This window comes from Thamnophis sirtalis, unplaced genomic scaffold, assembly GCF_051295495.1.
Source record: "Thamnophis sirtalis isolate CommonGarterSnake01/CBP01778 unplaced genomic scaffold, rThaSir2_p1.2 scaffold_11, whole genome shotgun sequence".
Taxonomy (NCBI): domain Eukaryota; kingdom Metazoa; phylum Chordata; class Lepidosauria; order Squamata; family Natricidae; genus Thamnophis; species Thamnophis sirtalis.
Window position 1 is genome coordinate 4,615,139 of NW_028261391.1, and position 27,413 is coordinate 4,642,551.

Below are 27,413 nucleotides of genomic sequence, written 5' to 3' on the forward strand. Positions count from 1 at the left end.
TAGGTAGGTAGGTAAAGGGAGAGGGAGGGAGGGAGAGAGAAATAGAGAGTGTAGGTAAGTAGGTAGGTAGAGGGAGAGAAAGAGAGAGAGAAATACAGTAGATAGGTAGGGAGAGAGAAAGTAGGTAGGTAGATAAAGGGATAGAGAGGGAGAGAAAGAGAGAGAGAAATAGAGAGAGAAATATATATAGAGAGAAATACAATAGATAGGTAGGGAGAGAGTGTGAGTAGGTAGGCTGGTAGATGTTTCCAGGTGTATTTATCCATGTGCTGGCGAAGGAAATCGCTGACAATCTGCAGCACCTATGACTTTGTTTCTGCTGGCACAGCACTTGATCAATGTAATTCTCATCAATCAGTTAAAGATATTTCAAAAAGAAAAAAAAGTTTTTGCACTCTGCAAACCTCCCCAAAACAATCCGTTCTTCACGAAAATGGGGCCGTATTTTTTAAAGGCATCAATAGCCTTGGGGGCGGGGGGCTTGCAGAGGTTAATTGGTAGCATTGCAAGTATTCCATACCTTCTGCAGTTAACCTCAGAAGAATCTTGAGTCGACAAAGGCCACACATCTTGAATCAGCAGTTCTCCTTTTTTGTAGGCTAATCTTGCCAAAGGAGAAAGCCAAGAAAACGTCATGTAGGAAAACAAACCAGCATTGTCAATTGGGTGCCGGTGCCTAAAAGGATAGGAAGAAAGAGAACTCATTAAAGGCAGAAAGAAGTACGCATTTTGTTCTAGCACATGTCTGAATTAAACTACATCAATGTTTCTCAACCATATCCATTTTAAGATGCGTGGACTTCAACTCCCAGAATCCCCCATGCTGGCTAGGGAAGTATGGGAGTTGAAGCCCACACATCTTAAAGTGGCCACGGTTGAGAAACACGGATTATAGGCAGGTAATCCTCCAGAGTTTGCTTAGTGACCGTGCAAAGTTGCAACAGCATTGAAAAAAGCGACTTACGACCATTTTTCACACTTGTGACTGTTGCAGTGGTCATGGGATTTACATTTGGATGCTTGACAACTGGCTCATATTTATGACGGTTGCGGTGTCCTGGGGTTATGGGATCCCCTTTCGTGACCTTCTGACAAGCAGTCAACGGGGAAACCAGATTCACTTAACAACCCTGTGACTAATTTAACGACAGCAGTGACTTGCTTAACAAACATGGCAAGAAAAGCCGTAAAATGGGAAAAACGTAGCAAATATCTCACTTAGCGACATAGATTTTGGACTCAGTTGTGATCATAAGTGGTGGACCACATGTACTATAGCTTAACATAGTGTATGAACCAGTTTTAGATAGCTGAGTATTTACACAGGATGAAACCAGACACCAGCTGGTTTATTTTTGGCTTAGTGCTTTATATACACCCAATTGTTTTTGTTTGTAGGTACAATTCACAGCTTTTTGCGCATGGTTTATAGCAGTGTTTCTCAACCTTGGCGACTTTAAGTCCTGTGGACTTCAACTCCCAGAATCCACAGGACTTAAAGTCGCCAAGGTTGAGAAACACTGGATTATAGACTAAGCCACTACAGTTTGTAGGAAGACAAACTGTAGTGGCTTAGTCTGTAAACCATGCCCAGCAGATGATATGGCACCTGGCCTATAAGTGGTGGTATTTCCAGCTATATTAGAGAGGGGAGTAAACAGGTTGGCTTTTGCTTAAGAGTAATTCTGTAGGAGGAAGTGACCCAGCCCAGATGATTGGATTCTTTATCTGTCTGTCTATGGAGATTCTCAAATCATCCAGGTCATGGTTCAATCAATCAATCAGAATAGAGCTGGAAGGGACCTTGGAGGTCTTCTAGTCCAACCCCCTGCTCAAGCAGGAGATCCAATACAATTTCAGATAAGTGGCTGTCCAGCCTTTCCTTAAAAACCTCCCAATGACGAAGCACTCACAACTTCTGGAGGCTGTTGTCCCAAAGATTCTTTTCCAAAAGGCAACTGAAGAAGCTTCTTAGATGAGATGTTTAAACATTTTCGAGGAAAAAAACCAAGAAAGTCCCTTTGGAAAAGCATCTTTGGGATCTCTGTCTGTTCATAAGAGAATGTAATCAGGTGACAGTCTTATAAAATAGGAGAATAGCAATGAAGAAGCTACTCTGACCTGGGAGTTGTTTCAGTTCCTTGCAAATGAACACTACACAGATAGTCCTTGACTTACGACCCGTCATTTCTTTTGCTAAGTGAGACAGCTATCTCACTTAGGAATTTTGTCCCATTTTACTTTTTTTGCCACAGTTGTAAAAATCACTACAGTTGTGTCAAGCTAGTGACACCGTTGTTAAGTGAATCTAGTTTCCCCATTGACTTAGTTTACCAGATTACATGGCCCCCGGGACGCTGCAACTGTTATAAATATGAGTCAAATGCCAAGCCTCTGAATTTCGATCACATGACCATGGGGATGCTGCAATGGTCGTAAGTGTGAAAAACGATCATAACTGTTGCAAATCGAGGACTACCCGCATTTTGAAATAAAATTTCTGTTGTTTCCCCCACAGACCTCCATTCAGCTAGGCATTCTTGGTTAAAAACCAGCTGCCTCTTACAGCTCCACTTAAAGAAAGCCATACTTGGAAGTAGTCCGGATGGGTTTCATCAGACTGAAGCCATAGTGATATTTCCCTTTGGGGTGCTCTTCGTCCAGCACTCGTAGGTGAGAATCTGTGGAGCTCTCCAAAGGAAGACCTTCTGCCCGGGCGGCGGTTTCCAAGGCATCTTGGCAATCCACCTGCTTGAGAGAAAGTACAGAGTTAAACCTCAGGTGTTACGGGGAAAAAGCTTGCTATTTCCCCCAAGATTTCACTTGAATCCTAAAAAGCACAAGGAATTCAGGTCCAAACACTAGCGCAGGGGTCAGCAATCCACGGCTCTGGAGCCGCATGTGGCTCTTTCACCCCTCTGCTGCAGCTCCCTGTCGCTCAAAATATGTGTCACAACTGGCCAATAAGTGACACCCGCCAGCAGGCGATTTATTGAGCTTTTCGACCCCCAGGAGGCCAACGATGGATAAATCTAAGAAAAGAAAAGTTTTAGAAGAAAACAGAACCTTTAATTCAAATGTATATGCTAGTTTTGTGGGTGCTCAGGAAATAGTCAGGCGCGGGAAAAGTTTTGTGGCTCCCGGTGTTTTCTTTTCTGTGGGGAATGGGTCCAAATGGCTCTTTGAGTGTTTAAGGTTGCCAAACCCGGCACTAGTACTTTCAAATTTGTTAGGAATATAATCTAACGGTTGGGTTGGCAATATATAAATCATATAGCAATGCTGTACCTGTTTCTTTAAATCATACTGTAAAATGTGATTGGTTGCTGTTTTCCTCAATTGGCCATAAGAGGGAGCCAGAATGACTGTTAGCTCTCTGTTATGTTAGATGCTGGGCTGATCTGATCTGAGTGTTTTGGAAGCTGGCTGTTAGAAAGTGCCGTGAGCTATTATAAGTTTTGCAACTGTTAGGAAACTTTGTGTACCAGACTGATTATATGATACTGGACTATGTTATTTGGATTATCCCTTAATTGAAAGACATTGATGACTGACTGTCTTATCCGTGTAGGACTTGGACTGTTTGATGGGCTCTGATATCTCTATTTCCACGAAAGTAAAAGCCTATTGAAACTGCAGTGTGTCTGTAATGCTGGTTTGTGTGTTCTCCAACACAACTCTCACAACGCTTCTCTGAACGTACTCGCTCTCCCAATGGGGAGCTTACCTAAAAAAACTGATTGATTAGCAACATTTCCAGGCTGGCTTCATCTCAAAGGATCCTGGGAAGCAAACAGCTAAATTTAAAATTACCTGCAAGTCCTTTAGAGGCACCTCCAATCAACCTGTGGCAAAAATATGATAGAATGGATTCCCCACTTGCGTTCAGAATACAAAGTGTTGGCTGCAGGTACTGTCTCTCTGTTTTGCATTTACGACTGCTTGCCAAGCACATCACAATCACGTGACTATCTTCTGCACATTCTCTGCCGGCTTCCCCAGAAAAATCAATGGTGAAGCCGGCAGGAAAGGTTGCAAGTGAAGGAAAGGGAGAAGAGCTGAATCCTTCGCAGACCAAAGGGATTGTTCAGGAATTCAGCTCCATTTCTGCAGCCCTTGAAAGATTTCCCCTCCAAAGATAAATTAGGAAATAGAAAGGAGAGGGGGATACCCTTTGGCAAGCTGCCAGAAGAGAGCCCAAATCCCAAACATTTCAGCTCCATTCCTGCAGGCTCCCCAAAGGCTTTCTCCTCCGTGAACAAAGTGGAGTAGAAATCTTTCAGCGGGCTACAGGAACATTGCAGAACAAAAAGGCTACATCCCAGGAGGATTTTATTTCCACACAGAGCTGAAACCTTTGAGCAGGGAGCCATTTCATTCTCCAAGAACTGCCTGCCCAGTTGACTTCAGCTCCACAGGGAACTGAAATCCTTTGGCAGGCAGCTTTTTCAGTCCATCCCCTAAATGATCTGGAAGATCCCTTAACAACCACGATCATGAGTTCTGGGATTGCAGTTGTTGACTGAAGCAGTCACATGGGCCTCTCGCTTAAGGAGTGCTTCACTCAGTGACTGAGATTCCAGTCCCAATTGTGGTTGTAAGTCAAGGACTACTTGTAATGACCTCTGATTCAAATCCTGGATTAGACAGATGAGACATTTACAATACAATACAATAGCAGAGTTGGAAGGGACCTTGGAGGTCTTCTAGTCCAACTCCCTGCCTAGGCAGGAAACCCTATACCGTTTCACACAAATGGCTATCCAACTTCTTCTTAAAGACTTCCAATGTTGGGGCATTCACAACTTCTGGAGGCAACTTCTGTTCCACTGATTAATTGTTCTCACTGTCAGGAAATTTCTCCTGAGTTCTAAGTTGCTTCTCTCCTTGATTAGTTTCCACCCATTGCTTCTTGTTCTACTCTCAGGTGCCTGTCTCCTCCCAAAGGAAACAAAAGAGGAGCGAAAGGGGAATGGACTTTGCAGGAGACAATTATTTCACTTAATTGGTTCGTGACTCTCTGAGGCTCGTTGCCAGGTTCCGCATATAAGCGGCCTGGCAGCTCTCCAAGCCAGATAAGTTTTGTGACTGTAAATCCTCCTTTGAAAGACTTTGCCGGCTGTGAAGGAGCAGAATTCACAGTCAATTAATAAAAGGGTTTTTTTGTTGGGACAAGAAGTTTGTTTCATGCTCTTGGGAAGCCTCAGTCAGAACAATTTTATTAACAAACCCCACTCCCTCCTAGCACTGATGATGTTACCTAATTTGGGTAATGAAATGTCTGTAAGAAAACAACCAAGCTCAGAGAGCACCAAAGGACCCCACCCTTCAACGCCGAGCTACAAATATTCTCCTTTTATTGGTGCATTTTATTGTCAGCCACAAGTTTCTCTGAGCTGCACAAAAAGGCTGATGCCTTTTAATAAAACCAGTTAGTTGGAAAAAGTGCTACCAGACCCCTTCCAGGTTTCTATGGCTATTTATAAGTTGTGCTAAACAGCTCCAGCATTCATGATAGTTGAACAATGAGGTGATAACTTCTTGCACTTTTCTAATTCCTTGGAAAAATATATTCGTCAAAGAGGATGTCAAAAAAAAATAGGGGGGAAGGGAGATGTCATAGAAAAGCTGAAGCATATTCCTGATTACTTGGCAGCAAAAAGTTTTCCACTGAGATCAACGGGGTTTACTAATTTCCCACTCTAGCCTTCAGCACTGATCCATCCCAGGAGATTTCCCTTTTCCAGGGCTAACTGGCTTTGTTTAATTTTAGGAGATCAATCAAGGCCAACTAAGGATTACCACCCACCAAAAGATCTATTTTAGATCCTTGCATTCTCAAAAACTTCATTCTTTCGGTTTGCTTGTTTCTTTTTTGTATACTCATTCTTGACAAATGAGCTCAACTGACAAACATTGAAAGAATCAGAACTTAATCACCACTGTTCATAAATCTTTGCAATAGATTAAGAAATGTCTCAAGTTGATGGGAACTTCCCGAAATTGAAGTAGAACTTTGAGTTAACCTATTCATTGGCTTATAATCCTATTAACAAGCAAAAATCCCCTAGCAATGTTTTAACACTGGAAATTGTTGGGCTCCACTGTGGTCGTAAGTCGAGGACTACCTTGCCAAAAGGCAAAAGGTCTTGCCAAAAGTCAAGGCTGGTTTCTTGGTACCAAAACAGCATGGGGGGAAAAAATGGCCAGACCTATATTGCCTCCAATTATATATATGACTAGCTGATAAGCCAGCATTGCCTGGGTATTTATTTTTCCCAATCCTGCATTAGACAGGAAAAGGAATGAATTATATCTATAGTGTCGTGCGATACACACACACACACCATGTGTACATCAACACCCCCCCCCCTCGGACGCCATTTTGGGCCTCTCTGCAGCCTCCTGGAAGCAAACACAGGCCATGGGGGGGGGGGGCTTGCGTCGCACCCCTCTGCGCTCTCCCGCTCCCCCGTGCATGCGCAGCAGAGACCTGAAAATCAGCTGGCCGGCGGGAGGTCTGCGCGCATGAACGGTGGAGCTGAGATGGGCTCTGCGTGACACCTGCGTGCCAGGACGGACACACACACACACATCCCGAGGGACGTTAGGGGTGTCTTACCCTCATAGTATTTGTTTCCAGAGAGTAAGTCATCTGTGTACCAAGTTTGGTTGAAATTGCTCAAGGCGTTCCAGCGTTATGCTGGTACACACACAGACACAGACACCCATTTTTATATAGATAGATAGATAGATAGAAGATTTGTAAGTAGACCACATACTGAAATGCTTGTTTTGTAAAAGTAAACTTCCTTCTAATAAAGATACTAATCAGAACCCTGAAACATATTAATTCTTTCTTGTCCAGATTGCCAGTAGGAAAATCGGACAACACCCTTACATTTTCTCGGAAAGAGGCGCATCAAAGAAGCTTAACATTAACTTCTGCAATTTTATTTTATTCCCCAGGCCTAGATTTTCCAGGTAGTCTCTCAATCAAGTCCTAACTTTTAATCAGCGTCAGTTTTATTTTCCTGTCGGCTTATCTAAAATGAATTTAATTTATAAAGGCTTTTGAAATGGCGTTTTATCATTTGTTTTTTTTCCTTATCACCTGCCTGCTAAAATAGATTACATTGCATTTTCTGGGGGCAAAAGTCAACCGCCATACAATCCGCAACCCAGAATAATACCGTATTGCAGTTCCTTTCATCGCAACCATTGCATTGTTTTTTCAGTTAATAATATTAAAAGGATCTCAAGTCTCCAAGTGCAAAATATCAGCCTCCGTTACAGGAAGAGGATGTTTGTTTTTTTTAAAATTAAATGTGGCTTGCAACGTTAGGCCTTTTCAAGGTTGTTATGCCATTTGACCCAGAGAGACAGCAACAGACAAAGCTTCCCACACATGTGGCTGTTCCTGATGGTTTGAAGGTCGCAGGGCTTTTATGCCAAAGGCTACTCATCTTCTGAAACAATATTAAGAAAAAAATGTGCCTGCTGAAGATACTGCATATAAAGCAGTGTTTTCTCAACCATGGCCATTTTAAGACGCGTGGACTTCAACTCCCAGAATTCCCCACCCCCGCCTCAAATTTGCCACGAGTGGCCCTTGATTTATGCCAGTTCATTAAGAGACCGTTTGAAGTTGTAACGGCGCTGGAAAAAGTTTTTCACACTTACGACCTTCGCAGCGGCAACCCCGTGGTCACAGGATCAAAACTCAAGACACTTACAGTAGTACCAGACTCATATTTATGACGGTTGTCGTATCCCGGAGTCATGGGATCACCTTTGACAAGCAAAGTCAATGGAGAAGTCATTCCCGTTGTGTTACTAACTTAGCAACTTTCATGATTCACTTAACAACAGAGGCCAGAAAGATCAGAAATGGAAACACTTTGTAGAAATGGAAACAAGTTAAGAACAGGGGTGAAATTCAGCAGATTCTGACAGGTTCTGGAGAACCGGTAGCAGAAATTTTGAATAGTTTGGAGAACCGGCAAATACTACCTCTGGCTGGCCCCAGAGTGGGGTGGAATGGAGATTTCGCAATATCGTTCCCCCAGGAGTGGGATGGGAATCAAGATTTTGCAGTATCCTTCCCCTGGAGTGAGGTGGGAATGGAGATTTTGCAGTATCCTTCCCCTGGAGTGGGATGGGAATGGAGATTTTGCAGTATCCTTCCCCTGGAGTGGGGTGGGAATGGGAATTTTGCAGTATCCTTCCCCCAGAGGTGGGATGGGAATGGGGATTTTGCAGTATCCTTCCCCTGGAGTTCGGTGGGAATGGAGATTTTGCAGTATCCTTCCCCTGGAGTGGAGAGAGAATGGAGATTTTGCAGTATCCTTCCCCTGGAGTGGGGAGAGAATGGAGATTTTGCAGTATCCTTCCCCCAGAGGTGGGATGGGAATAGAGATTTTGCAATATCCTTCCCCTGCCACGCCCACCAAGCCACGCCCACAGAACCGGTAATAAAAAATTGAATTTCACCACTGGATAAGAAGCACTTGTGAACTGGACCAACAAGCTATATAGAGCCGTCACGGTGGCACAGTGGCTAGAATGCAGTATTGCAGGCTAATTCTGCTGACTGCCAATTGCCAGCAGTTCGTCAGTTCAAATCTCACTGGCTGAAGGTTGACTCAGTCTTCCATCCTTTCCGAGGTCAGTAAAACGAGGGCCCGGATTGTTTGGGGGCCATATGCTGACTCTGTAAACCACTTAGAGAGGACTGCAAAGCACTGTGAAGCGGCATATAAGTCTAAATGCTATTGCTATCCCATGCCAGCCCTCCATGAATCCCTCTTTGTTATCCAGCCATGAAAAAATCTTTCCAATCTGGTCTGCACTTTTTAATCCTGATGAGCATCAAGTTCCTCCTCATTGCAATTGCTCATCTCTGCTTGGGAATAGCTTTTTTCAGTGCCGTTGCAACTCTGAATGCTCACTAAATGAACTGTTGTAGGTTGAGGACTGTCTGTACCCTGTAGATTACCATGCTGAGCCCAAGGCAAGGGTCAGCAGTCTCAAGTCCAGCCCATCTTCAATTCCTTTGACTCCTATCTACCGCCAATTTGCTCTGACCATTAGTAGTTTATATTCTTGTAGAGAGCTTTAGTGTACAATAAACCTATATAAAATGGCTGTGTGTGAGTGAGTGAGTGAGTGTGTGTGTGTGTGTGTTCGTTCCAGCATAACTCTGGAATGCATTGAGCAATTTCAACCAAACTTGGTACACACATGACTTACCCTCTGGAAACAAATATTATGGGGGTAAGACACCCCTAACACCTTTCGGGGGGGGGGGTGTTCTATTAAGAGCCTGTTGTGCCTTAAAATGGCTTCTACCGCACTGCCTTAAAATGGCTTCTACCGTACTGCCTTAAAATGGCTTCTACTTTACAGCGCTGTGGAATTGCCATGGTAACGGCTTCACAGTACTCCACAAGGGGGCTCCCTCTGGTAAGCGGGGAAATCCAACATTAGAAATTGCGGCAACGTTCATGGAAGGAGGGTTGGGATAAATAGATATAGGGGCAGCGCCGGGTTATCAGCTTGTAACTTGTAGAATTCACCTGAACTGTCTGGGCTCCTGATTGGCGCCACCCCCAGGTTGGGCCGTCAGAACATCCAACAGTTGCATAGTGACCAGTCATAACTCGAGGACAACCTTTATGGTTTCCAGAAAAGGAAAATTGATTTTAATAGCAAACTTATTTTTAAAAATGGGTACTCTGCCCTTCAGCTCTAGGTTTTCCCAGTCAAAAAAGTCTTCAGTCTATCCAACAAACTATGCCACTCGGATGGCAGGGGAGTGGCGAAGGGGAAATACTGCAGAACCAGCCATCTGTGACTGCAGAATGGCAACTACAGCTCTTAAAATTATTACGGGTGGTTTACACAAGCAATTATGCCCATTTTCTTCCTGAATGAGGATCTTAATTCAAACTAAAATCAGTGAACTAAACTATCAATCAAGGGAAAATTAAACATAATTGTTTATGTGAACTATTTATAGCAAAAGGAATAGCCGTAGCTGGCCTAATGTAACCAGATGCTAAGTGGCTTGTTGTTAAATCACAACACAGTGTCCTCGCTGGCACCAATTTAGCCCCCCCATCCCAGCTAATTTTAATTGTGCTTATTCAATTTATTTATTCGATTCCTACCCCACCTTTCTATTCAGCCATCTTAATTAATATCTACAAAAACGCTCCAACAACTCCATTCTCTTCTTGCATTCAGCCCATTTGTGAATCTCGGGAGGTAGAAGAGGCGATAGAAAAAGAGATTAAATTTCATTTATAAACTCTTCAAATGAAATGACTTCCACCAGAACCCTCTAACCAGATCCCTGTTAAGTAACTATCTAGTGCCATCTACCTCATTGCCTTCTGCCAGGAAGTCTGCCAACTATTCAGTTGACAAATCCAGAAAAAAGGAACTCCTGAGACATTGGTTTACCAAAAGTTACCGAATAAATCACATTGGCACAGAAGCGGCAAAACCAGCTCTGGGTTTCCCCGCGCAAAAGCAAGCATCGTTGATTTCCCCTTTTCCCTAAGGGGCCACCCACAGTCCAAAACGTCTATCGATCACCCTTGTTCGTTTTGTTAGGGTAAACAGCCAGCCACGCTGGGACATCATGTCCCTGAGATGCCAGCAGAGCCAAATACCGTTCTCCCACCCTGGCGTTACACACACACACACACACACACACAAGCTGCAAGCACAGGAAAAATGTAGGTGAAAATGAGAATCAGTCTTGACAAAGTCATCTGGCTGGCAACACCAGAACTCCATGATTGATGCCAGGGCAGCCTTTCAGAATTCAGGATTGAATTCTGGATAAATTTTACCAGCAAACTAGCTTGGCAGCGAAGAAGCAGGTCATCTGAGGCCAAAGGACCACCCAAGATGAACCAGTTAACACTGCACAAGGAAAATGCAATTGTGAGGGCAGTTTAGGACTAAGAGCCAAGCTGAATGCAATGAAAATTAACTTTCGGTCCTTGCGGCTTAAAAGCGAGGATTGCAGCAATGCTGTTGGTGGATGCCAAAATTTGCCAACAGCATCTGCTTAATTAAAGTCAACGAAGCAGCTCAACATCACCAGCTATCTCCGAAAACAGCAGCCATAACTTCCCTTAACACCGGGAGTAATTTCTGCTGAGTCACAAACTATCAGGAAGTCCAACAATAATAGCAACAAGGGGGAAAGAATTGGGCTTGCCTTATCGAGAATTTGGAGCTGTGGCCCACAACTCTTCATTATGTGGCAATATTTCCACATTTATAGTAGGGTATTAGCCACAACAACGTGCTAATCACAATTGCAAGTATTAAAGGGGCGGGGGGGGGAGCAATGAAGGTAGTCCTCAACTTACAACAGTTCATTTAATGACCGTTCGAAGACACAACAGCACTGAAAAAAGTGACTTATGGCAGTTTTCCACACATAACCTTTGCAGCATCCCCATGGTCACATGATTTATATTCGGATTGAATTGAATTGAATTGAATTTATTGCACTTATATGCCGCCCTTTTCCCCGGAGGGGACTCAGGGCGGCTCACAATCCAAGTCAGGGAAGGGGATACAGATAAGGGATAAAAAGACAAACAAAATAATACACTATTTAAAAGCACACAACAACCATACCATTCGAGGGGGGGGGGGGGGGCAAAAGCTCTTTAGCCCCAGGCCTGTCGGATTCTTGACAACTGGTTCCTATTTATGACGTTTGCAGTCTCCGGCTGTCCCGACAAGCAAAATCAAGCCATATTCACTTAACAGCCACGTTACTAATTTAACAACTGGAGTGATTCACTTAACAACTGCGGCAAGCCATAAGATGAGGACAAAAACGCGCTGAACAGATTTCTCGCTTAGCAATGTAACTTTTGGTCTCCATGGTGGTCGTTAAGTCGAGGACTACCTGTGACATTCATTATCCCCCGCAAAAAAAAAAAAAAAAGGGTTTCTGAATTTCCCCCTGCGGCTAATTATGCAGAATTAGTTCTTACAGAATCGGTGGATTCTCAAAAGCTTAATCAACAAGCAGAACAATGTATGCCCCCCTCCTCAGAATCTATTGCTCCAAAAATATTGTTTCCCATATTCTGATCATTTAAAAAAAAAATTAAAATGGCTACGAAACATTGCGCAGCCTGCTCAGGTATTATTATTTTTTTTCCTTTTACCCCGTGACTGCTAATTTTGCTTTCAAGTCCTTGGTCAAGGACTTGGCTTTTTTTTTTTAAAAAAAAGTCCTTTGAAACTTCTAAGGAACAAAGTCATAGTGATTACGCCTCTGTGCATATTTGTTGATGCTCCAAAGAACTCTAAAAGAACAGTGAGGCAGAAATTACTTTGGCACCATTAAAAGTTTCCCCTACTCCACCTTGCAGGTTTCTATTTACCTATCCTAGGGCAATACTTTCATTAGGCTGATTCCAAGTTCACATTGTAAGTCCTTGCTATTTTTTTTCATCTCTCTCTTTCTCTCTATCTGTCTCTCTGTCGCTGTCTCTCTCTATATATATAATAGCTCTGTCTCTCTCTGTCTCTCTCTCTGTCTCTCTCTATATATAATATCTCTGTCTCTCTGTCTCTCTATCTGTCTCTGTCTCTCTCTGTCCCTCTCTCTGTGTGTGTCTCTGTCTCTCTGTCTCTCTGTCTGTCTCTATATATATCTCTGTCTCTCTCTGTCTGTGTGTCTCTGTCTCTCTCTCAGTCTCTCTCTCTGTCTCTCTATATATATATCTCTGTCTCTGTCTCTCTATCTGTCTCTCTCTTTCTCTCTCTATATATAATATCTCTGTCTCTCTCTGTCTCTCTCTCTCTGTGTGTGTTTCTGTCTCTCTCTGTCTCTCTCTCTGTCTCTCTCTATATATAATATCTCTGTCTCTCTATCTGTCTCTCTCTCTTTCTCTCTCTATATATAATATCTCTGTCTCTCTCTGTCTCTCTCTCTGTCTCTCTCTATATATAATATCTCTGTCTCTCTCTGTCTATCTGTCTCTGTGTGTCTCTCTGTCTCTGTCTCCCTCTCTCTCTGTCTCTCTCTCTCTGTCTCTCTCTGTCTCTCCCTCTAGACTTGCTTCCACAGCAAATCAATCTCCTTTTCACTGATTGGCATTTAAAACATGAAGCCGATTACGCTCTACGATTATAGTGGAAGGTCATGCGCTCACTGTTTATGTAACACAGAATTATATCAATTATACATTATGCAATTCAGTCAAGCGCTTGGTGTCCGAGGCAGCGTGGTTAGTGGTTACCGTGTTAAAAGACTAGCAAAGGCATCGGCTTTTATCCTCACTCCCTTCAGGGTTTTGGGGCTGGTCTCTCTTTCTCAGCATGACCTATTCCACGGGATTCCTCTTTTTGGGGGGGTCACAAGGAGGAGGATTCCCCAGCCGCCTTTGAGCTCATGGATAAAATGCGCTTTGAAAAGCAGCCCTTGAGACTTACCTTGTATTTCTCTTGCCGGAACTTCATCCCATCTTGTCCTGCGCGTTGATTCAGGCTATTTCTCTCCCTGATATTTCTATACCCGGGGCTGGGTATCACATACTCTTTCCCTAGATCGATATCTTTCATCTTTTTCTGTAAACGCCAGGGTTAACAAATATATTTCGCCACTCGGAAAACCCTGCGGAGGCGGGGGGGAAGAAACAAAAGAGAAAAAGGAATTATTACGGGAGGACATCTGCTGCTCTCTGTCTCTCCCTTCTTAAAACGGATGTCCTGAAACCCGGGCTTAGATTACAGCTTTGTAACCCGATTCCCAAATATGGCCTGCCTACTGTACTTCCACCAGCCCTGGCAGAAGGGATGCTACTTCAGATGAATTCCTGTCACCAGTGACCCCAGATAATCCCGAAAGGAGGAAAAACCACCTCTTAGTCCTAAGAAAGCCCAAGCAGATACTTCAGCTCCGTGCTACGACGCCTTTTCTCAACAGACTTAAAGAGACATCCACTCTAGATAGTAATCTATGTATTTGGCAAGCACAGAGATCAACAATAATCTGGGATCTAGGCAAGCAAGGAGGCCTTAAAGACCAGGAAGTCGAGAAGGAAAAAAGGAAAGAAAAGACTGTCATTGCGTTTTTAAAAACGAAGCTGTTTGCAGCCTGGGAGAGGAGGGGGTGTTGGGGGAAAAGAACAGAATAACACAGCTGGAAGGAACCTTGGAGGTCTTCTAGTCCAGCCCCCTGCTCAAGCAGGAGACCCTACACCCGTGATGGGACGCCTGCCACAGGAGGCATGCTCAGCTCAGCTCCACTGCTCCAGCTGACTTTCAGGTCTCTGCGCACATGCACGGGGCGCGTGTGAGACACGCACGCATGTGTGGGTGGTCAGGGGGTTGCACAGGCATGCGTGAGGTGGGGGGGAGAGAAAGGGCGTGCGGGGGGGGGGGGTGTTGTAGCCTATCTTTGCTCCTAAGAGGCTGCATAGAGGCCTACTAGGCCCAAAACGAGGCACGGGGCGGGGGGAGGATGCGGTGCGCACACACACCCTACGCCTATTTTTGCTTCCATGAGGCTATAGGGAGGCCTAACTAGGCCCAAAACAGCGCACGGGGGAGTGACACACGCATTGCATTATGAGTGCGGGCGGGTACACACACACACACACGCTATTGCATGCGCACATGTGCTCTTTTGGCACATGACAACAGAAAGGTTAGCCATAACTGCTCTCTAACATCCCAGACAAATGGCTGTCCAGTTTCTTTACAATATACAATAGCAGAGTTGGAAGGGACCTTGGAGGTCTTCTAGTCCAACCCCCTGCTTAGGCAGGAAACCCTATACCGTTTCAGATAAATGGCTATCCAACATCTTCTTAAAGACTTCCAGTGTTGGGGCATTCACAACTTCTGGAGGCAACTTCTGTTCCACTGATAAATTGTCCTCACTGTCAGGAAATTTCTCCTCAGTTCTAAGTTGCTTCTCTCCTTGATTAGTTTCCACCCATTGCTTCTTGTTCTGCCCTCAGGTGCTTTGGAGAATAGCTTGACTCCCTCTTCTTTGTGGCAACCCCTGAGATATTGGAACACTGCTATCATATCTCCCCTAGTCCTTCTTTTCATTAAACTAGACATCCCCAGTTCCTGCAACCGTTCTTCATATGTTTTATCCTCAAGTCCCCTAATCATCTTCATTGCTCTTCTCTGCCCTCTTTCTAGAGTCCCCACATCTTTTCTACATCGTGGCGACCAAAACTGAATGCCGTATTCCAAGTGTGGCCTTCCCAAGGCAAGTACAAGTACCTCCGACACATCTAAGAGACAGTCCCATGGAGCTCGCTGTGTTAAATACAGTCTGTCTCTGGATTGCGTAGAACAGAGGTCCCCAAACTTGGCAACTTTTAAGACTTGTGGACTTCAACTCCCAAAATTCTCCTGCCAGCAGTTAAAGTCCACGAGTCTTAAAAGTTGCCAAATTTGAAGACCTCTGGTGTAGAGCTAACAGAGAACATTAAAGATCAAAACAATGGTTCCTTAAGTGTCAGTGGTTTTCCCCCTCCTGTGCTACTTTCTTCCTTTCTTTCTCCTTTCTTTCTTTTCCTTAATGCCCAATCATCCTGCCTTGTATCTTCTACGTCACCCGGCGGTGTTGCCTTTTGTGTTTTATGCCTCACTACAACAGAAGGAGAGGAGGGGGGAAAAAATAGTTTCGGGCTGCATGATTCAGCAAAATTCTGTCGCCACCGTGAGGTCAGGTTCCTCTTTCTGCAAATAACAAAAAGCTTTGCAAATGTTTTTTTTTTTAAAAAAAAAACACCCTTGTTTTAAAACAGTTAAGTGAGAGCCATTATCGTATCAGATGCCAGTTACTGCTTGATGAAGTCATTCCGTACTCTTCACGCCACAGGGGCTTTATGGATCCTTCCCGTTCCCCTCCGTGGTGGCACGAGATGCCTTCCTTACATAATGGCTTGGCATCAAGCAGAAAGGCCTTAGCGAGGCACCTCCTGCCTGCCGCTTCATCCTTTCCCTTGTTTGCAGCACCCTCTGTAGGGCCCACCTGCAAACAGCCGACCAGCCATCCCCATCGCCAAGCATCCTTTTGGGATCCGGGAAACAAGAGCAGGGGGTGACCTATTGCTCACCTGTTTCTAGGCAGCTTTTGCAGGAAGGGGGAAGAAACCACGGCCGGTAAACCAAGGAAGGCGGGGGGGGGAGGGTTTTCCAGCCTGTCGATCCACTCTTCCACCCTTGTTTTTAGATTATTATTATTATTATTTTCACCTCCTTCCAGGCATACATTTAACTACACACTCCTCTTTGGCAGATTTTCACACATTTCCAGGCAAGGGGAATCAGAACAGACTTCCCTCCTCACCCGCCCCCCCCCCCAAATACAAAATATGCTATTCTGAGGGCGATGAGTGGTTAATAGGTTAGATGATAGATGGGTGGGTGGGTGGATGGATGGATGATGGAGAGAGAGAGATGTAGGTAGGTAGGTAGACAGAGAGACAGAGGGAGACAGAGATAGAGGGAGAGATATAGTTTGGTAGGTAGGTAGGTAGGTAGGTAGGTAGGTAGGTAGGTGGGTGGGTGGGTGGGTGGGTGGATGGGATGAATGGATGGATAGATGGATGAGATAGATAGATAGATAGATAGATAGATAGATAGATAGATAGATAGATAGATAGATAGATAGATAGATAGATAGATAGATAGATAGATAGACAGACAGACAGACAGACAGATAGATAGATAGATAGATAGGAGAGGGGGAGAGAGAGAGAGACAGAGAAGGAGAGATACAATTTGATAGGAAGGTAGGTAGGTAGGTAGGTGGGTGGGTGGATGGATAAGATAGATAGATAGATAGATAGATAGATAGATAGATAGATAGATAGGTAGGTAGGTAGGTAGGTAGGTAGGTAGGTAGGTAGGTAGGTAGGTAGGTAGGTAGGTAGGTAGGTAGGTAGGTAGGTAGATAGATAGATAGATAGATAGATGATAGATAGATAGGAGAGAGGGATAGAGAGAGAGAAACAGAGGGAGACAGAGAAAGAGGGGGAGAGAAAAAGAGATGTAGGTAGATAGGTAGGAAGACAGATGGATGGAGAGAAAGAAAGAGAGAGAGCGCTATGTGGTTAGGCAGGAAGGTAGAGAGAGAGAGACAGAAATAGAGAGACAGGCAAAGATAGAGAGATATAGAGATGTAGAGACAGAGATCAGAGATAACGAGATAAAATTCTGCTCTGATTAGGCCTATCCGCCTGTGCAGAGGTGGGAATGGGATGTTTACCTTTCAAGGCGGTGTCCCAGTAGCGGCTGCCTCTCCTTCAGTCTTATCCACCCACCCCAACTGGGGAGGGGGGGGAGGACCCTTTTGCCAGGCCTTCTCAGGAGGTTTGCAGCGGATCTCCTGCCCCCCTCCCCAAGCCCCCAAGTCAAGCGGGACCAGCAGGGACGGGGAAAGCGGCATCCACCGGAGAGGGGTGGGGGGCAGTGGGAGCCCGGCGGGCGGTGGAAAGAAAGGGGCTGTCTGTCGGGCAGGTAGGCTGGGAGTGGGGTGAGTCGGTACACAAACACACACACACACCGTTGCAAAGCACCCACACTTTCCCATTCAGACCCCCCCCTTCCCCGCCCAGCTCTTCGCAAGAGGAAAAGGGGAGGGGGACAGCCTGACCACCTCCACCGCCTGCAGAATCTCCCCCTCCTCCCTCCTCATCTTCAACAAAGGCAGCTTTGGCCGCGGAGGATGGGCGCTGGAGTCCAAAATCTTTGGAAAGCGAGGAGGGGTGTCAAGGCAAGCCAGTGAAAGCCCCCCCCCCCCCAATCAAGGCTTCTAGATCACATCCCCCCTGCCTCCTCCTCGAGCTGCCCCCTCCTCACTGAGGATCCCCCTCCCTCCATCACCCCCACCCTCCTCATCTTCAACAAAGGCAGCTTTCGCTTTGGCTGCGGATGATGGGCGCTGGAGTCTAAAATCCTTGGAAAGCCAGGGGAAGGGGTTTAGGGCAAGGCAGTGAAAGCGCCCCCCCCCTCGGCCAAGGCTTCTGAATCACAACCTACTTGCATCCCCCTTGAGTCCCTCTGGGACGCCCCCTCCTCACTGAGGATCCCCCTCCCCATCTTCAAAAAAGGCAGCTTTGGCTTTGGCTGCGGATGATGGGCGCTGGAGTCTAAAATCCTTGGAAAGCAAGGGGAGGGGGTTTAGGGCAAGCCAGTGAAAGCGCCCCCCCACCTCGTCCAAGGCTTCTCGATTACAGCCCCCCTGCCTCCCCCTTGAGCCTCTCTGGGACGCCCCCTCCTCACTGAGCATCCCCCTCCCTCCCCTCTTCCCCCACCCTGCCCTAGCTTCACCGCGGGGCGCGACAAGCCCCCCCCGTCCCCGGAGCCGAGTCGTGCAGGCGCCCCCTCCCCACCCTTACCTGCTCCAGCGGCTGCGCTCCAGCTCGGCGGCTGCGGCGGAGGAAGCAGCCAGGCAAGCAAGACCTTCAAGCGGCTCCTCTGTCGCAACCGGCCGCAGTGCGCCTGCGCGGGCATCCTGGCCGAGCAATCACAGAGGCCGCCTCCCCCTCCCTCGCTGGACGGGAACGGTAGTCCGCACCCTCTGCGAGGGTCTCGGCGCCGCCCGAGGGGAGGACTACGTCTCCCATCAGGCTTTGGGCACAGCCTGATCATTTGCATACTCCCCGCCTTCCTCCTCTTCCTCCCCCCCTCCCTTATACCGGCTGTGCCCCTCCTCCTGAATCGCCGGTGCTGTATGATTTACAGAGGAACAGAGTTGAATTGGAAGGGACCTTGGAGGTCATCTAGTCCACCTCCACCCCCCATCCGCCCAAGCAGGAGACTCTACACTATTTCTGACACATGGCAGTCCAATATCTTCTTGAAAGCTCCCAGGGATGAAACTCCCACAACTTTCGAAGCCAACTTCTGTTCCATTGAATATAGAATAATAGCGTTGGAAGGGACATTGGAGGTCATCTAGTCCAACACACACACCCGCCCAAGCAGGGCAGGGCAACACCATTTCTGACAGATGGCAGTCCAGCCTCTTCTTGAAAGCTTCCAGGGATGAAGGCACTGAACTTCTAAAGGCAACTTCCGTTCCATTGGTTGATTGTTATCATTTATAGATAGATAGATAGATAGACAGACAGACAGACAGACAGACAGACAGACTGACTGACTGACTGACTGACTGACTGACTGACTGACTGACTGACTGACTGACTGACTGACTGACTGGTTGATTGTTATCATTTATAGATAGATAGATAGATAGATAGATAGATAGATAGATAGATAGATAGATAGATAGATAGATAGATAGATAGATAGATAGATAGATAGATAGATAGATAGATAGATAGATAGACAGACAGACAGACAGACAGACAGACTGACTGACTGACTGACTGACTGACTGACTGACTGACTGACTGACTGACTGACGACTGACTGGTTGATTGTTATCATTTATAGATAGATAGATAGATAGATAGATAGATAGACAGACAGACAGACAGACAGACAGACAGACAGACAGACAGACAGACAGACAGACGACTGACTGGTTGATTGTTATCATTTATAGATAGATAGATAGATAGATAGATAGATAGATAGATAGATAGATAGATAGATAGATAGATAGATAGACAGACAGACAGACAGACAGACAGACAGACAGACAGACAGACAGACAGATGTGCTGTAGCGCCTGCCAGCTTGGCCTGGTCCCTTTAATCCCAATGGGCACGTCCACCCCAAATCCTGGGTCATGTGCACTGATGGGGAGGGTCCCACTTTAACAGTGTTGGAAGGGACCTTGGAGGTCATCTAGGCCGACCCCACTGCTCACACAGAAGACCTGTACTAGGGATTCCAACCACCGACCTTTCTGATTGACACCAAGAAGCTGGTTCGTTCCCCTTTTCAGAAAAGAAGTTGCACCCGGCCAGTTATCCAAGAACCGCTGCCCTGCTTTCATCTGTTTAATTTAATTTATCAAATTGATACAGTCGCCCATATCACAAAAGTGACACTGAGCACAGTGGTGGGTTGCAGACGGTACGCCCCGCTATGGGCGTACCGGAGCCAGCCCGGAGCACCACATACCGTTCCGGTACGGTGCTCCGGAGGGCCCACTCGCCCGCCCGAACTCCTTACCGGTCTTTTAAGTCCTCCGTGCATAAACACAGCATGTACAGCGCCTGCCCAATGCTCCGCTGAGCAGCTGGAGCATCGCGGAGGCTCGCGGAGGTGCTAAGATGCATACACACGCACTGCGCGCATCCATGTGGACGCCGCCGGGCCCATTCCAACCGTACCGGTTGTAACGGGATCCGGAACCCACCACTGACTGAGCGGCATACAATTAAATAATAGAGTGGCATGGCTAGTCTAGTGAAGAGAAGGACCAGGGGTGACATGATGGCAGTGTTCCAATATTGGAGGTACATCACCCTGCCAGCAAAAATGCATATAGCCAAGGTTATGGTTTTCCCAGTTGCAATGTATGGCTGTGAATGTTGGACCATAAGGAAGGCTGAGCATCAAAGAATGGAGGCCTTTGAACTCTGGTGCTGGAGAAGATTCCTGCCAGTCCCTTGGACTGCAAGGCCATCCAACCAGTCAGTCCTGGGGGAGATCAACCCTGATTGCTCTTTAGAAGGCCAGATCCTGAAGTGGAAACTCAAAGACTTTGGCCACCTAATGAGAAGGAAGGACTCCCTGGAGAAGAGCCTCATGCTGGAAAAGATGGAGGGCAAAAGAAGAAGGGGACGACAGAGAAGGAGGTGGCTGGATGGAGTCACTGAAGCAGTCGGCATGAGCTTAAATGGACTTCAGAGGATGGTAGAGGATTGGAAGGCCTGGAGGAACGTTGCCCATAGGGTTGCGATGGGTCGGACACAATGTCGCAACTAACAACAACAACAATATTGGAGAGGCCGCCACAGAGAGGAGGGGATCAAGCTATTTTCCAAGGCACCTGAAGGCCAGACAAGGAATAATGGATGGAAACTGATCAAGTAGAGATTCAGCCTAGAAATAAGGAGAAATTTTCGGACAGTGAGAACAATCAACCAGTGGAACAGAAGTTGCCTTCAGAAGTGGGAACTTCATCACTGGAAGCATTCAAGAAGAGACTGGAATGGGGGACTAAAATGTTGAACAACTAAATAATGAAGGCCTATATTTTATCACAAATATGTATAATAACATTATAATTATATAAGTATGATCTAATATTAGTAGTATCATTACTACTTGTATTTAAACGAATGATAACCTGATGTCTCACTGTTCATGTGTTGATATACTATATATATATATCAAATACAAATACAACAAGACCAGCGTGTGTGTGTGTGTGTGTCTGTCTGTCTGTCTGTCTGTCTGTGTGTGTGTGTGTGTGTGTGTGTGTGTGTGTGTGTGTGTGTATGTATGTATCAGGGGTGGGTTCCTGCCAGTTCTAACCTCTTCTATAGAAGAGGTTCCTCAAATCTACAGTGCCGTTTAAAACCAGCTCCCTCCACCCGCACATCCGCACATCATCAAGATGAAGAGCGAGAGGAGGAATTCTGGGAGTTGAAGTCCACAAGTCTTAAAACTGTCAAGTTTGAACACCCCTGGGGGTTTTTTTTTCTAAAGGGTTAGGGGTGCAAGGGTCTTGTAACTTGACAGCCTTAAGACTTGCGTGCTTCAAATGCCAGAGTTCCTGAGCCAACATTTTGGTTGCTAAGCAAGAGCGTTGTTAAGTGAGTTTCACATTTTACAAGTTGGCCACACCCACCCAGTCACATGGCTGCCAATCCACTCCCACTCAGTTACATGGCCCACTGGTATGTATGTATGTATGTATGTATGTATGTATGTATGTATGTATGTATGTATATGTATGTATATGTATCAGGGGTGGGTTTCTCGCCCCGTTCCAACCGGTTCGGTTGAAACGAGGCCGGTGGCGTCCTCGCGCACGCACGCGGCATCCTCGCGCACGCACGCGGCATCCTCGCGCACGCACGCGGTGCGCGCGTGCGTACTAGCATCTGCGCAATGCTCCAGCTGCTCCTGGAGAATCGCGCAGGCGCTGTATGCGTTCTGCGCATGCGTAGAAGCGCAGAATTCATAAAAACCGGGTAAGGAGCGGGCGCGGGTGTGCGGGCGGGGGGGGGCCTTCGCCGTTCCCGGAAGTTACTTACTTCCGGGTTCGGAGACCAACCGGATCGCAGGGACCGGTGCGAACCGGTCGAAACCCACCCCTGATATGTATGTAGAAGAAGAAGAGATTGGACTGCCATTTGTCAGAAATGGTGTAGGGGCTCCTGCTTGGGGAGGGTGGACTAGATGACCTACAAGGACCCGTCCAACTCTGTTTATCTGTAATCTAAACAGACAATAAGGTTGTCCTCGAGTTACAACAGTTCATTTAGGGACTGTTCAAAGTTACAGTGGCACTGAAAGAATAGTGATTTGTGATCATTTTTCACACTTACTTGACTGTCGCCTGATCAAAATTTGGATGCTCGGCAAAGGGTTCCTATTTAAGGACGCTGGTGAAGCCCTAGTGTGGTGTGATCACCTTTTGCCGACTTGCTGACAATGAAAGTCAACAGGGAAGCCACATTCACTTAACAACCATGTCCCTAACTTAACATCGGCAGCGGTTCACTTAACAACTTGCAGTAGGAAAGGTCGTAAAACGGGGCAAAACTCACTTAACAACTGTCTCACTTAGCAGCATAAATTTGGGGCTCAATTCTGATCGTACACCAAGGATACTTGTATTTAATTTCTGGATGACTTTACTGTTTTATTTTTAATTGTTTTATAATTTTAAAATTATACGCTGCCCAGAGTCACTTGAGTCACGAGATGGGAAAGGGGCTATAGAAATCGGAGGAATAAATAAATCAGTAATCTTGCTATAGGGATACTGCGTGTGAACAAACAAAACCTCTCGTGCAATTGGAGATTTCAATTTTGAGAGTACGGCTGCCTGTAGGACAAATGTAGTTTCTTGACCTTTATCCCATTTGATTTTTGGCCCTGTTAAAACAACAGGTTTGATCCAGTTCCTGTAAGCCTATCTTGCAAAATAAAGCGAACCCATAAACAAGCCAATTAACCTGGGTCCATTAGTTTGTACAGTTGATTGAACAACACACACACACACACACACACACACACACACTTAGCGAGGTTAACTTTAATGAAGATTAACAAATGGTGGGAATGATACAGTGGTGGGTTTCCAAAATTGTTCGAACCTACCTCTGTGGGTGTGGCCTCCTTTGTGGGAGTGGCTTGCCGCCCATGTGACCGGATGGGAGTGGCTTGCCGCCCATGTGACCGGATATGAAGATGCCGACGACACTTGTCAGAACCACCTAAAATCACCTCACACACAGCACTGGCATGCATAAGAATAGGATGTAAACTTGTTTTTTAAAAGGCATCTTTGGTTTGCGTTAAAACAACTTCAACACACGCAATGTTCTGATTGCACCACAAACGCAGTAGTCATCCTTACCTTTCACAAAGGCACGGGATTTTATAAATATGAGCATGATAGTATAGAATAATCATATCCAAGGACCAGTGGTGGGTTTCAAAAAAGTTTGGAGCCTCTTCTGTAGGTGTAGCCTGCTTTCCGGGTCCACTGGTGGAACCTCTTCTAACCGGTTCAGTAGATTTGACGAACCGGTTCTACCGAATAGGTGAGAACTGGTAGGAACCCACCTCTGGAACGATAGAACTTGACTGGATCAAGTTAAGTAAGTTGTAGCAGGGAGCATAATGGTGTTCCTCCTGTAAATTTAGGTGCGTCTTATAGTCCGAAAAATACGGTACTTCAAAAAGTTGACGTGTGAAAATCCATTGCTAGCAATCCAGAGGAGGAATACAGTAAGAAGAAATGATTTTTACTTTCCTGGTTTTCCTTGCGGAGTTTGAAGAGCTGCCAGATGAATTAGGCAGAGTTTCATCAGGGGCCAATGTTGACCAGACTCTAAGGGAGCTCAGACATAAGCCAACATTGATGAAGTTAGTAAGTTAAGGATAAACCACTATGGAACCTGAGGGCTGAAGGCTAAACTATGGAGCTGATCAATCGTCCTAGCAGAAGGTATCGTTTTCTACAATGCAAAGACGCAGGAAGTCCTCAACTTACAACCAGAACTGAGCCCAAAATTTCTGTTGCTAAGTGAAATGTTTGTTAAGTGAATTTTGCCCCATTTTCTTGCCACAGTTGTTAAAGGGAATCACGGCAGTTCTAAAGTTAGTAACACGGTTGTTAAGTGAATCTGGCTTCCCCATTGACTGTGCTTGTAAAAAAGCGGCAAAGGGCGATCATGTGATCTTGGGACCCTGCAACCGTCATATATATGAATCAGTTGCCAAGCATCCAAATTTTGATCACGTGACCATGAGGCAGCTGCAACAGTTCTAAGTGTCAAAAACGGTCAAAAATCACTTTTTTTCAGTGCTGTCGCCATTATGAACCGTCACTAAATGAACCGTTGTAAGTAGAAAAACATATGGATGTGTCCATGAATTAATCAACTGTTGAGGTCAACGCAGTGGTGGGTTCCGGATCCCGTTGCAACCGGTAGGTGCAACCGGGCCAGGCGGCCATCATATAAACACGCACGTACTTACCACCCGCAACGCTCCGCAACGCCTCCGCAACACTCCAGCTGCTCAGCGGAGTACAGGCGCCGTACACTCCATGAACGTAAGCTCCAAACAGCTCAAATACCGGTAAGGAGCGCAGGCGGGTGGGCTCTCGGGAGCACCGTAGCCAAACGGTACCTGGTGGTCCCAGCAGGCACCGATACACCCGTACCGAGGTGTACCGGTCATAAGCCACCACTGGGTCAACGTGATGGAGATTTTATCAATGATGGTCAGGCCAGAAAAGAGAGGAATTGTCGCTGTCCTCCATTCCTCTCTTGTTAGGAACTTCCTGATTGTCTGCTTCTTGATCCACACTGGGATTTACTTCTAAGCAACTGTGCCGAGATTGTGGTTCAGTGTTGTGTGCTATTCCCACGCCCTCGAGTCCAAGTTCCCACACCACAATGCCGCCCTGCAAAAATCCACTGCAAAGGTGTAATCACAGGCTGAGAGGAAGGGTTGCAAAATGGTATCTACAGTGGTAGGAACCAAACCACAGAGAATCCAACTGGTGGTAAGAGACTTGTTATAACCTTAAGCCCAGATTCGCTGGGCGTATTGAACACCCTACCAAACAGAGTGCTTGTGTGATTAGCAGAAGAAGAATTTATTCACCACGCTCGGCCTGAAATCACACATCTTACCTTGAATGAAGTCACCATTTATATTTCTGTTTGTTTTATTCTATTTATGTATTGATTTCGTCAAGCATGAATTAGATAACAGATATAAGTATAAACATCATTATGAATGCATGAAATACAAGGGAGGATTAGGACAGGGATAATAGGCATGTTGGTGCGCTTATGCGTGCACCTTACCGACCTCTTAGGAATGGGGTGAGGTCAGTGGTGGGAGTCAGCCAGTTCGCACCTATTCGGGAGAACCGGTTGTTAGAAGAAATCTCTTTTTGTTTTTTTCTCATTTTTTACAGGGCTAATCCTATAAGGAAGGCAGGAAAGAAACATTCTGGTATTGTTTCTAGCCTAATTTTTATTGCTCTGATTACAGAAACTGCCCCTCTGTCTTTAGAGTTAACCCTTATTATATTCTAACAGCTAAGGCAAAGTGCCCATCGACATGAGTGATGTTGAGTTAGCCACGCCCACCCAGTCACATGACCACTGAGCCAGGACTATCCAGCTGGTCATTAGGGCAGAGAACCAGTTGTTAAATTATTTGAATCCCACACTGGGTGAGGTCAACAGAAGTCAGTCTAAGGTTAAAGTTTTGGGGGTTTGGGGAAGAAACCACAGAGCCAGGTAACACATTCCGAGGTGGCGCAGTGGTGAAATGAGGCACTGCAGGCTACTTCAGCTGACTGCTAGTTCAGCAGTTCGGCTGTTCAAATCTCACCGGCTCAGGGTTGATTCAGCCTTCCATCCTTCTGAGGTGGGTAAAATGAGGACCAGGATTGTTGTTGGGGGCAATATGCTGACTCTGTAAACCGCTTAGAGAGGGCTGAAAGCCCTATGAAGCGGTATATAAGTCTAACTGCTATTTCTATTGCTATTCCAAGCATTGACAACTCTTGTTACTGAAGTCATATTTTCTGCAATCAAGTCTGGAGTAATTTACTTATAAGTTTATTGTGTGCTCCTATGTTGTTGTGGTTGAAGGTATGGTTGACAGGTAGGACATTGTAGCAGATAATTGTATGTACCACGCTTAGATCAAAGACAGCAAAGTTCTAAATTATCTAAGCCCCAAATTTGGCATAGGGTACTCCGTTGCGAGCAGAGGAGAGGAGGACTCTTCTCGTGAAATACCTCTGGACTCGCTCGATTGTATTAATGTCTGATATGCAAGGCGTATTCCAGACAGATGAGCTGTATTCAAGAACAGGTCTAGCAAAAGTTTTGTATGCCCTAGTTTGCAGTTCAATATTACCGGAGAAGAAGCTACACAAGAGTAGGTTAACAACTCTTAATGCCTTTTTGGCAATGCTGTTACAGTGAGCTCTGGCACTTAGATCGTTAGAGATGAGTACTCCAAGATCCTTGACAGATTGGGGGTCATCTACGAGGTCATATATTGTATTTGATGTTCTGATTATTATTATTGCCAATGTGTAAGACAGAGCATTTGATGCTTGAGATTTGGAGTTGCCAATTGATTGACCATTCAGACACATAGTCAAGGTCTTTTTGTAGGGTAGCAGCATTGTTGATGGTGTTGAATAGTTTTACATCATCAGCTAAGATGACGCAGTTGCTTGTCATATGATCGCAAAGGTCATTTATGCAAAGTGTAAAGAGTGTGGTTCCTAAAACACTACCTTGGGGGACACTGTTGTTGACAGGTGCAGGGTTTGATAGGGTGTTTCCTATATTGACTACTTCTTGCCTGACAGGAATACAGCTATCCACTTATGCAGGGAGCCGGAGATGCCATCAGGTTTTAGTTTTAGAAGTAATTTGTTGTTTACCACTGAATGAAAGGCTTTACAGAAGTCTATATTAATTGTGTCTATTGCTTTACCCTGGTCGAATTGTGAAGTCCATATGTTTCTGCAGCGAAAGAGTTACACTGTTAATTGTTGTTAGGAATGGTCTTTGTTGAGCTTCTGTTTCCACCTTCTGAGGTATTAGGAGATAACTACACCGATCTGCAATTGTTTTACCTCATGTGAACCATTTCAGGGTTTGTGTCAGACATGCCTCAGACTGATCCCTTAGGGAAGTGAAACTCTCGACTCCATTTAGTTGAAGTGAAAAGGCACTTTAACCAAGAGATGCTTT

General features: G+C 45.7%; 1 protein-coding gene across 3 annotated transcripts in view; it reads right to left on the reverse strand.

Annotated features, from left to right (window-relative positions):
* ABCC5 (ATP binding cassette subfamily C member 5) overlaps positions 1-18,541 on the reverse strand; it is a 65,609-nt gene extending 47,068 nt beyond the window's left edge. For 2 of the 3 annotated variants that reach the window (XM_087725089.1, XM_087725094.1), the window contains exons 1-4: positions 18,414-18,541; positions 13,480-13,660; positions 2,591-2,748; positions 521-676 (exon numbers count right to left, since the gene is read on the reverse strand). In XM_087725089.1, coding sequence (XP_087581215.1) covers positions 521-676; positions 2,591-2,748; positions 13,480-13,608 — 443 coding nt within the window. In that variant the 5' untranslated portion in view covers positions 13,609-13,660; positions 18,414-18,541. Of the gene's footprint in view, positions 1-520; positions 677-2,590; positions 2,752-13,479; positions 13,661-18,413 lie in introns of all 3 variants that reach the window. The other variant, XM_087725088.1, reaches the window with a different exon arrangement.
* Positions 18,542-27,413: the final 8,872 nt, after the last annotated feature.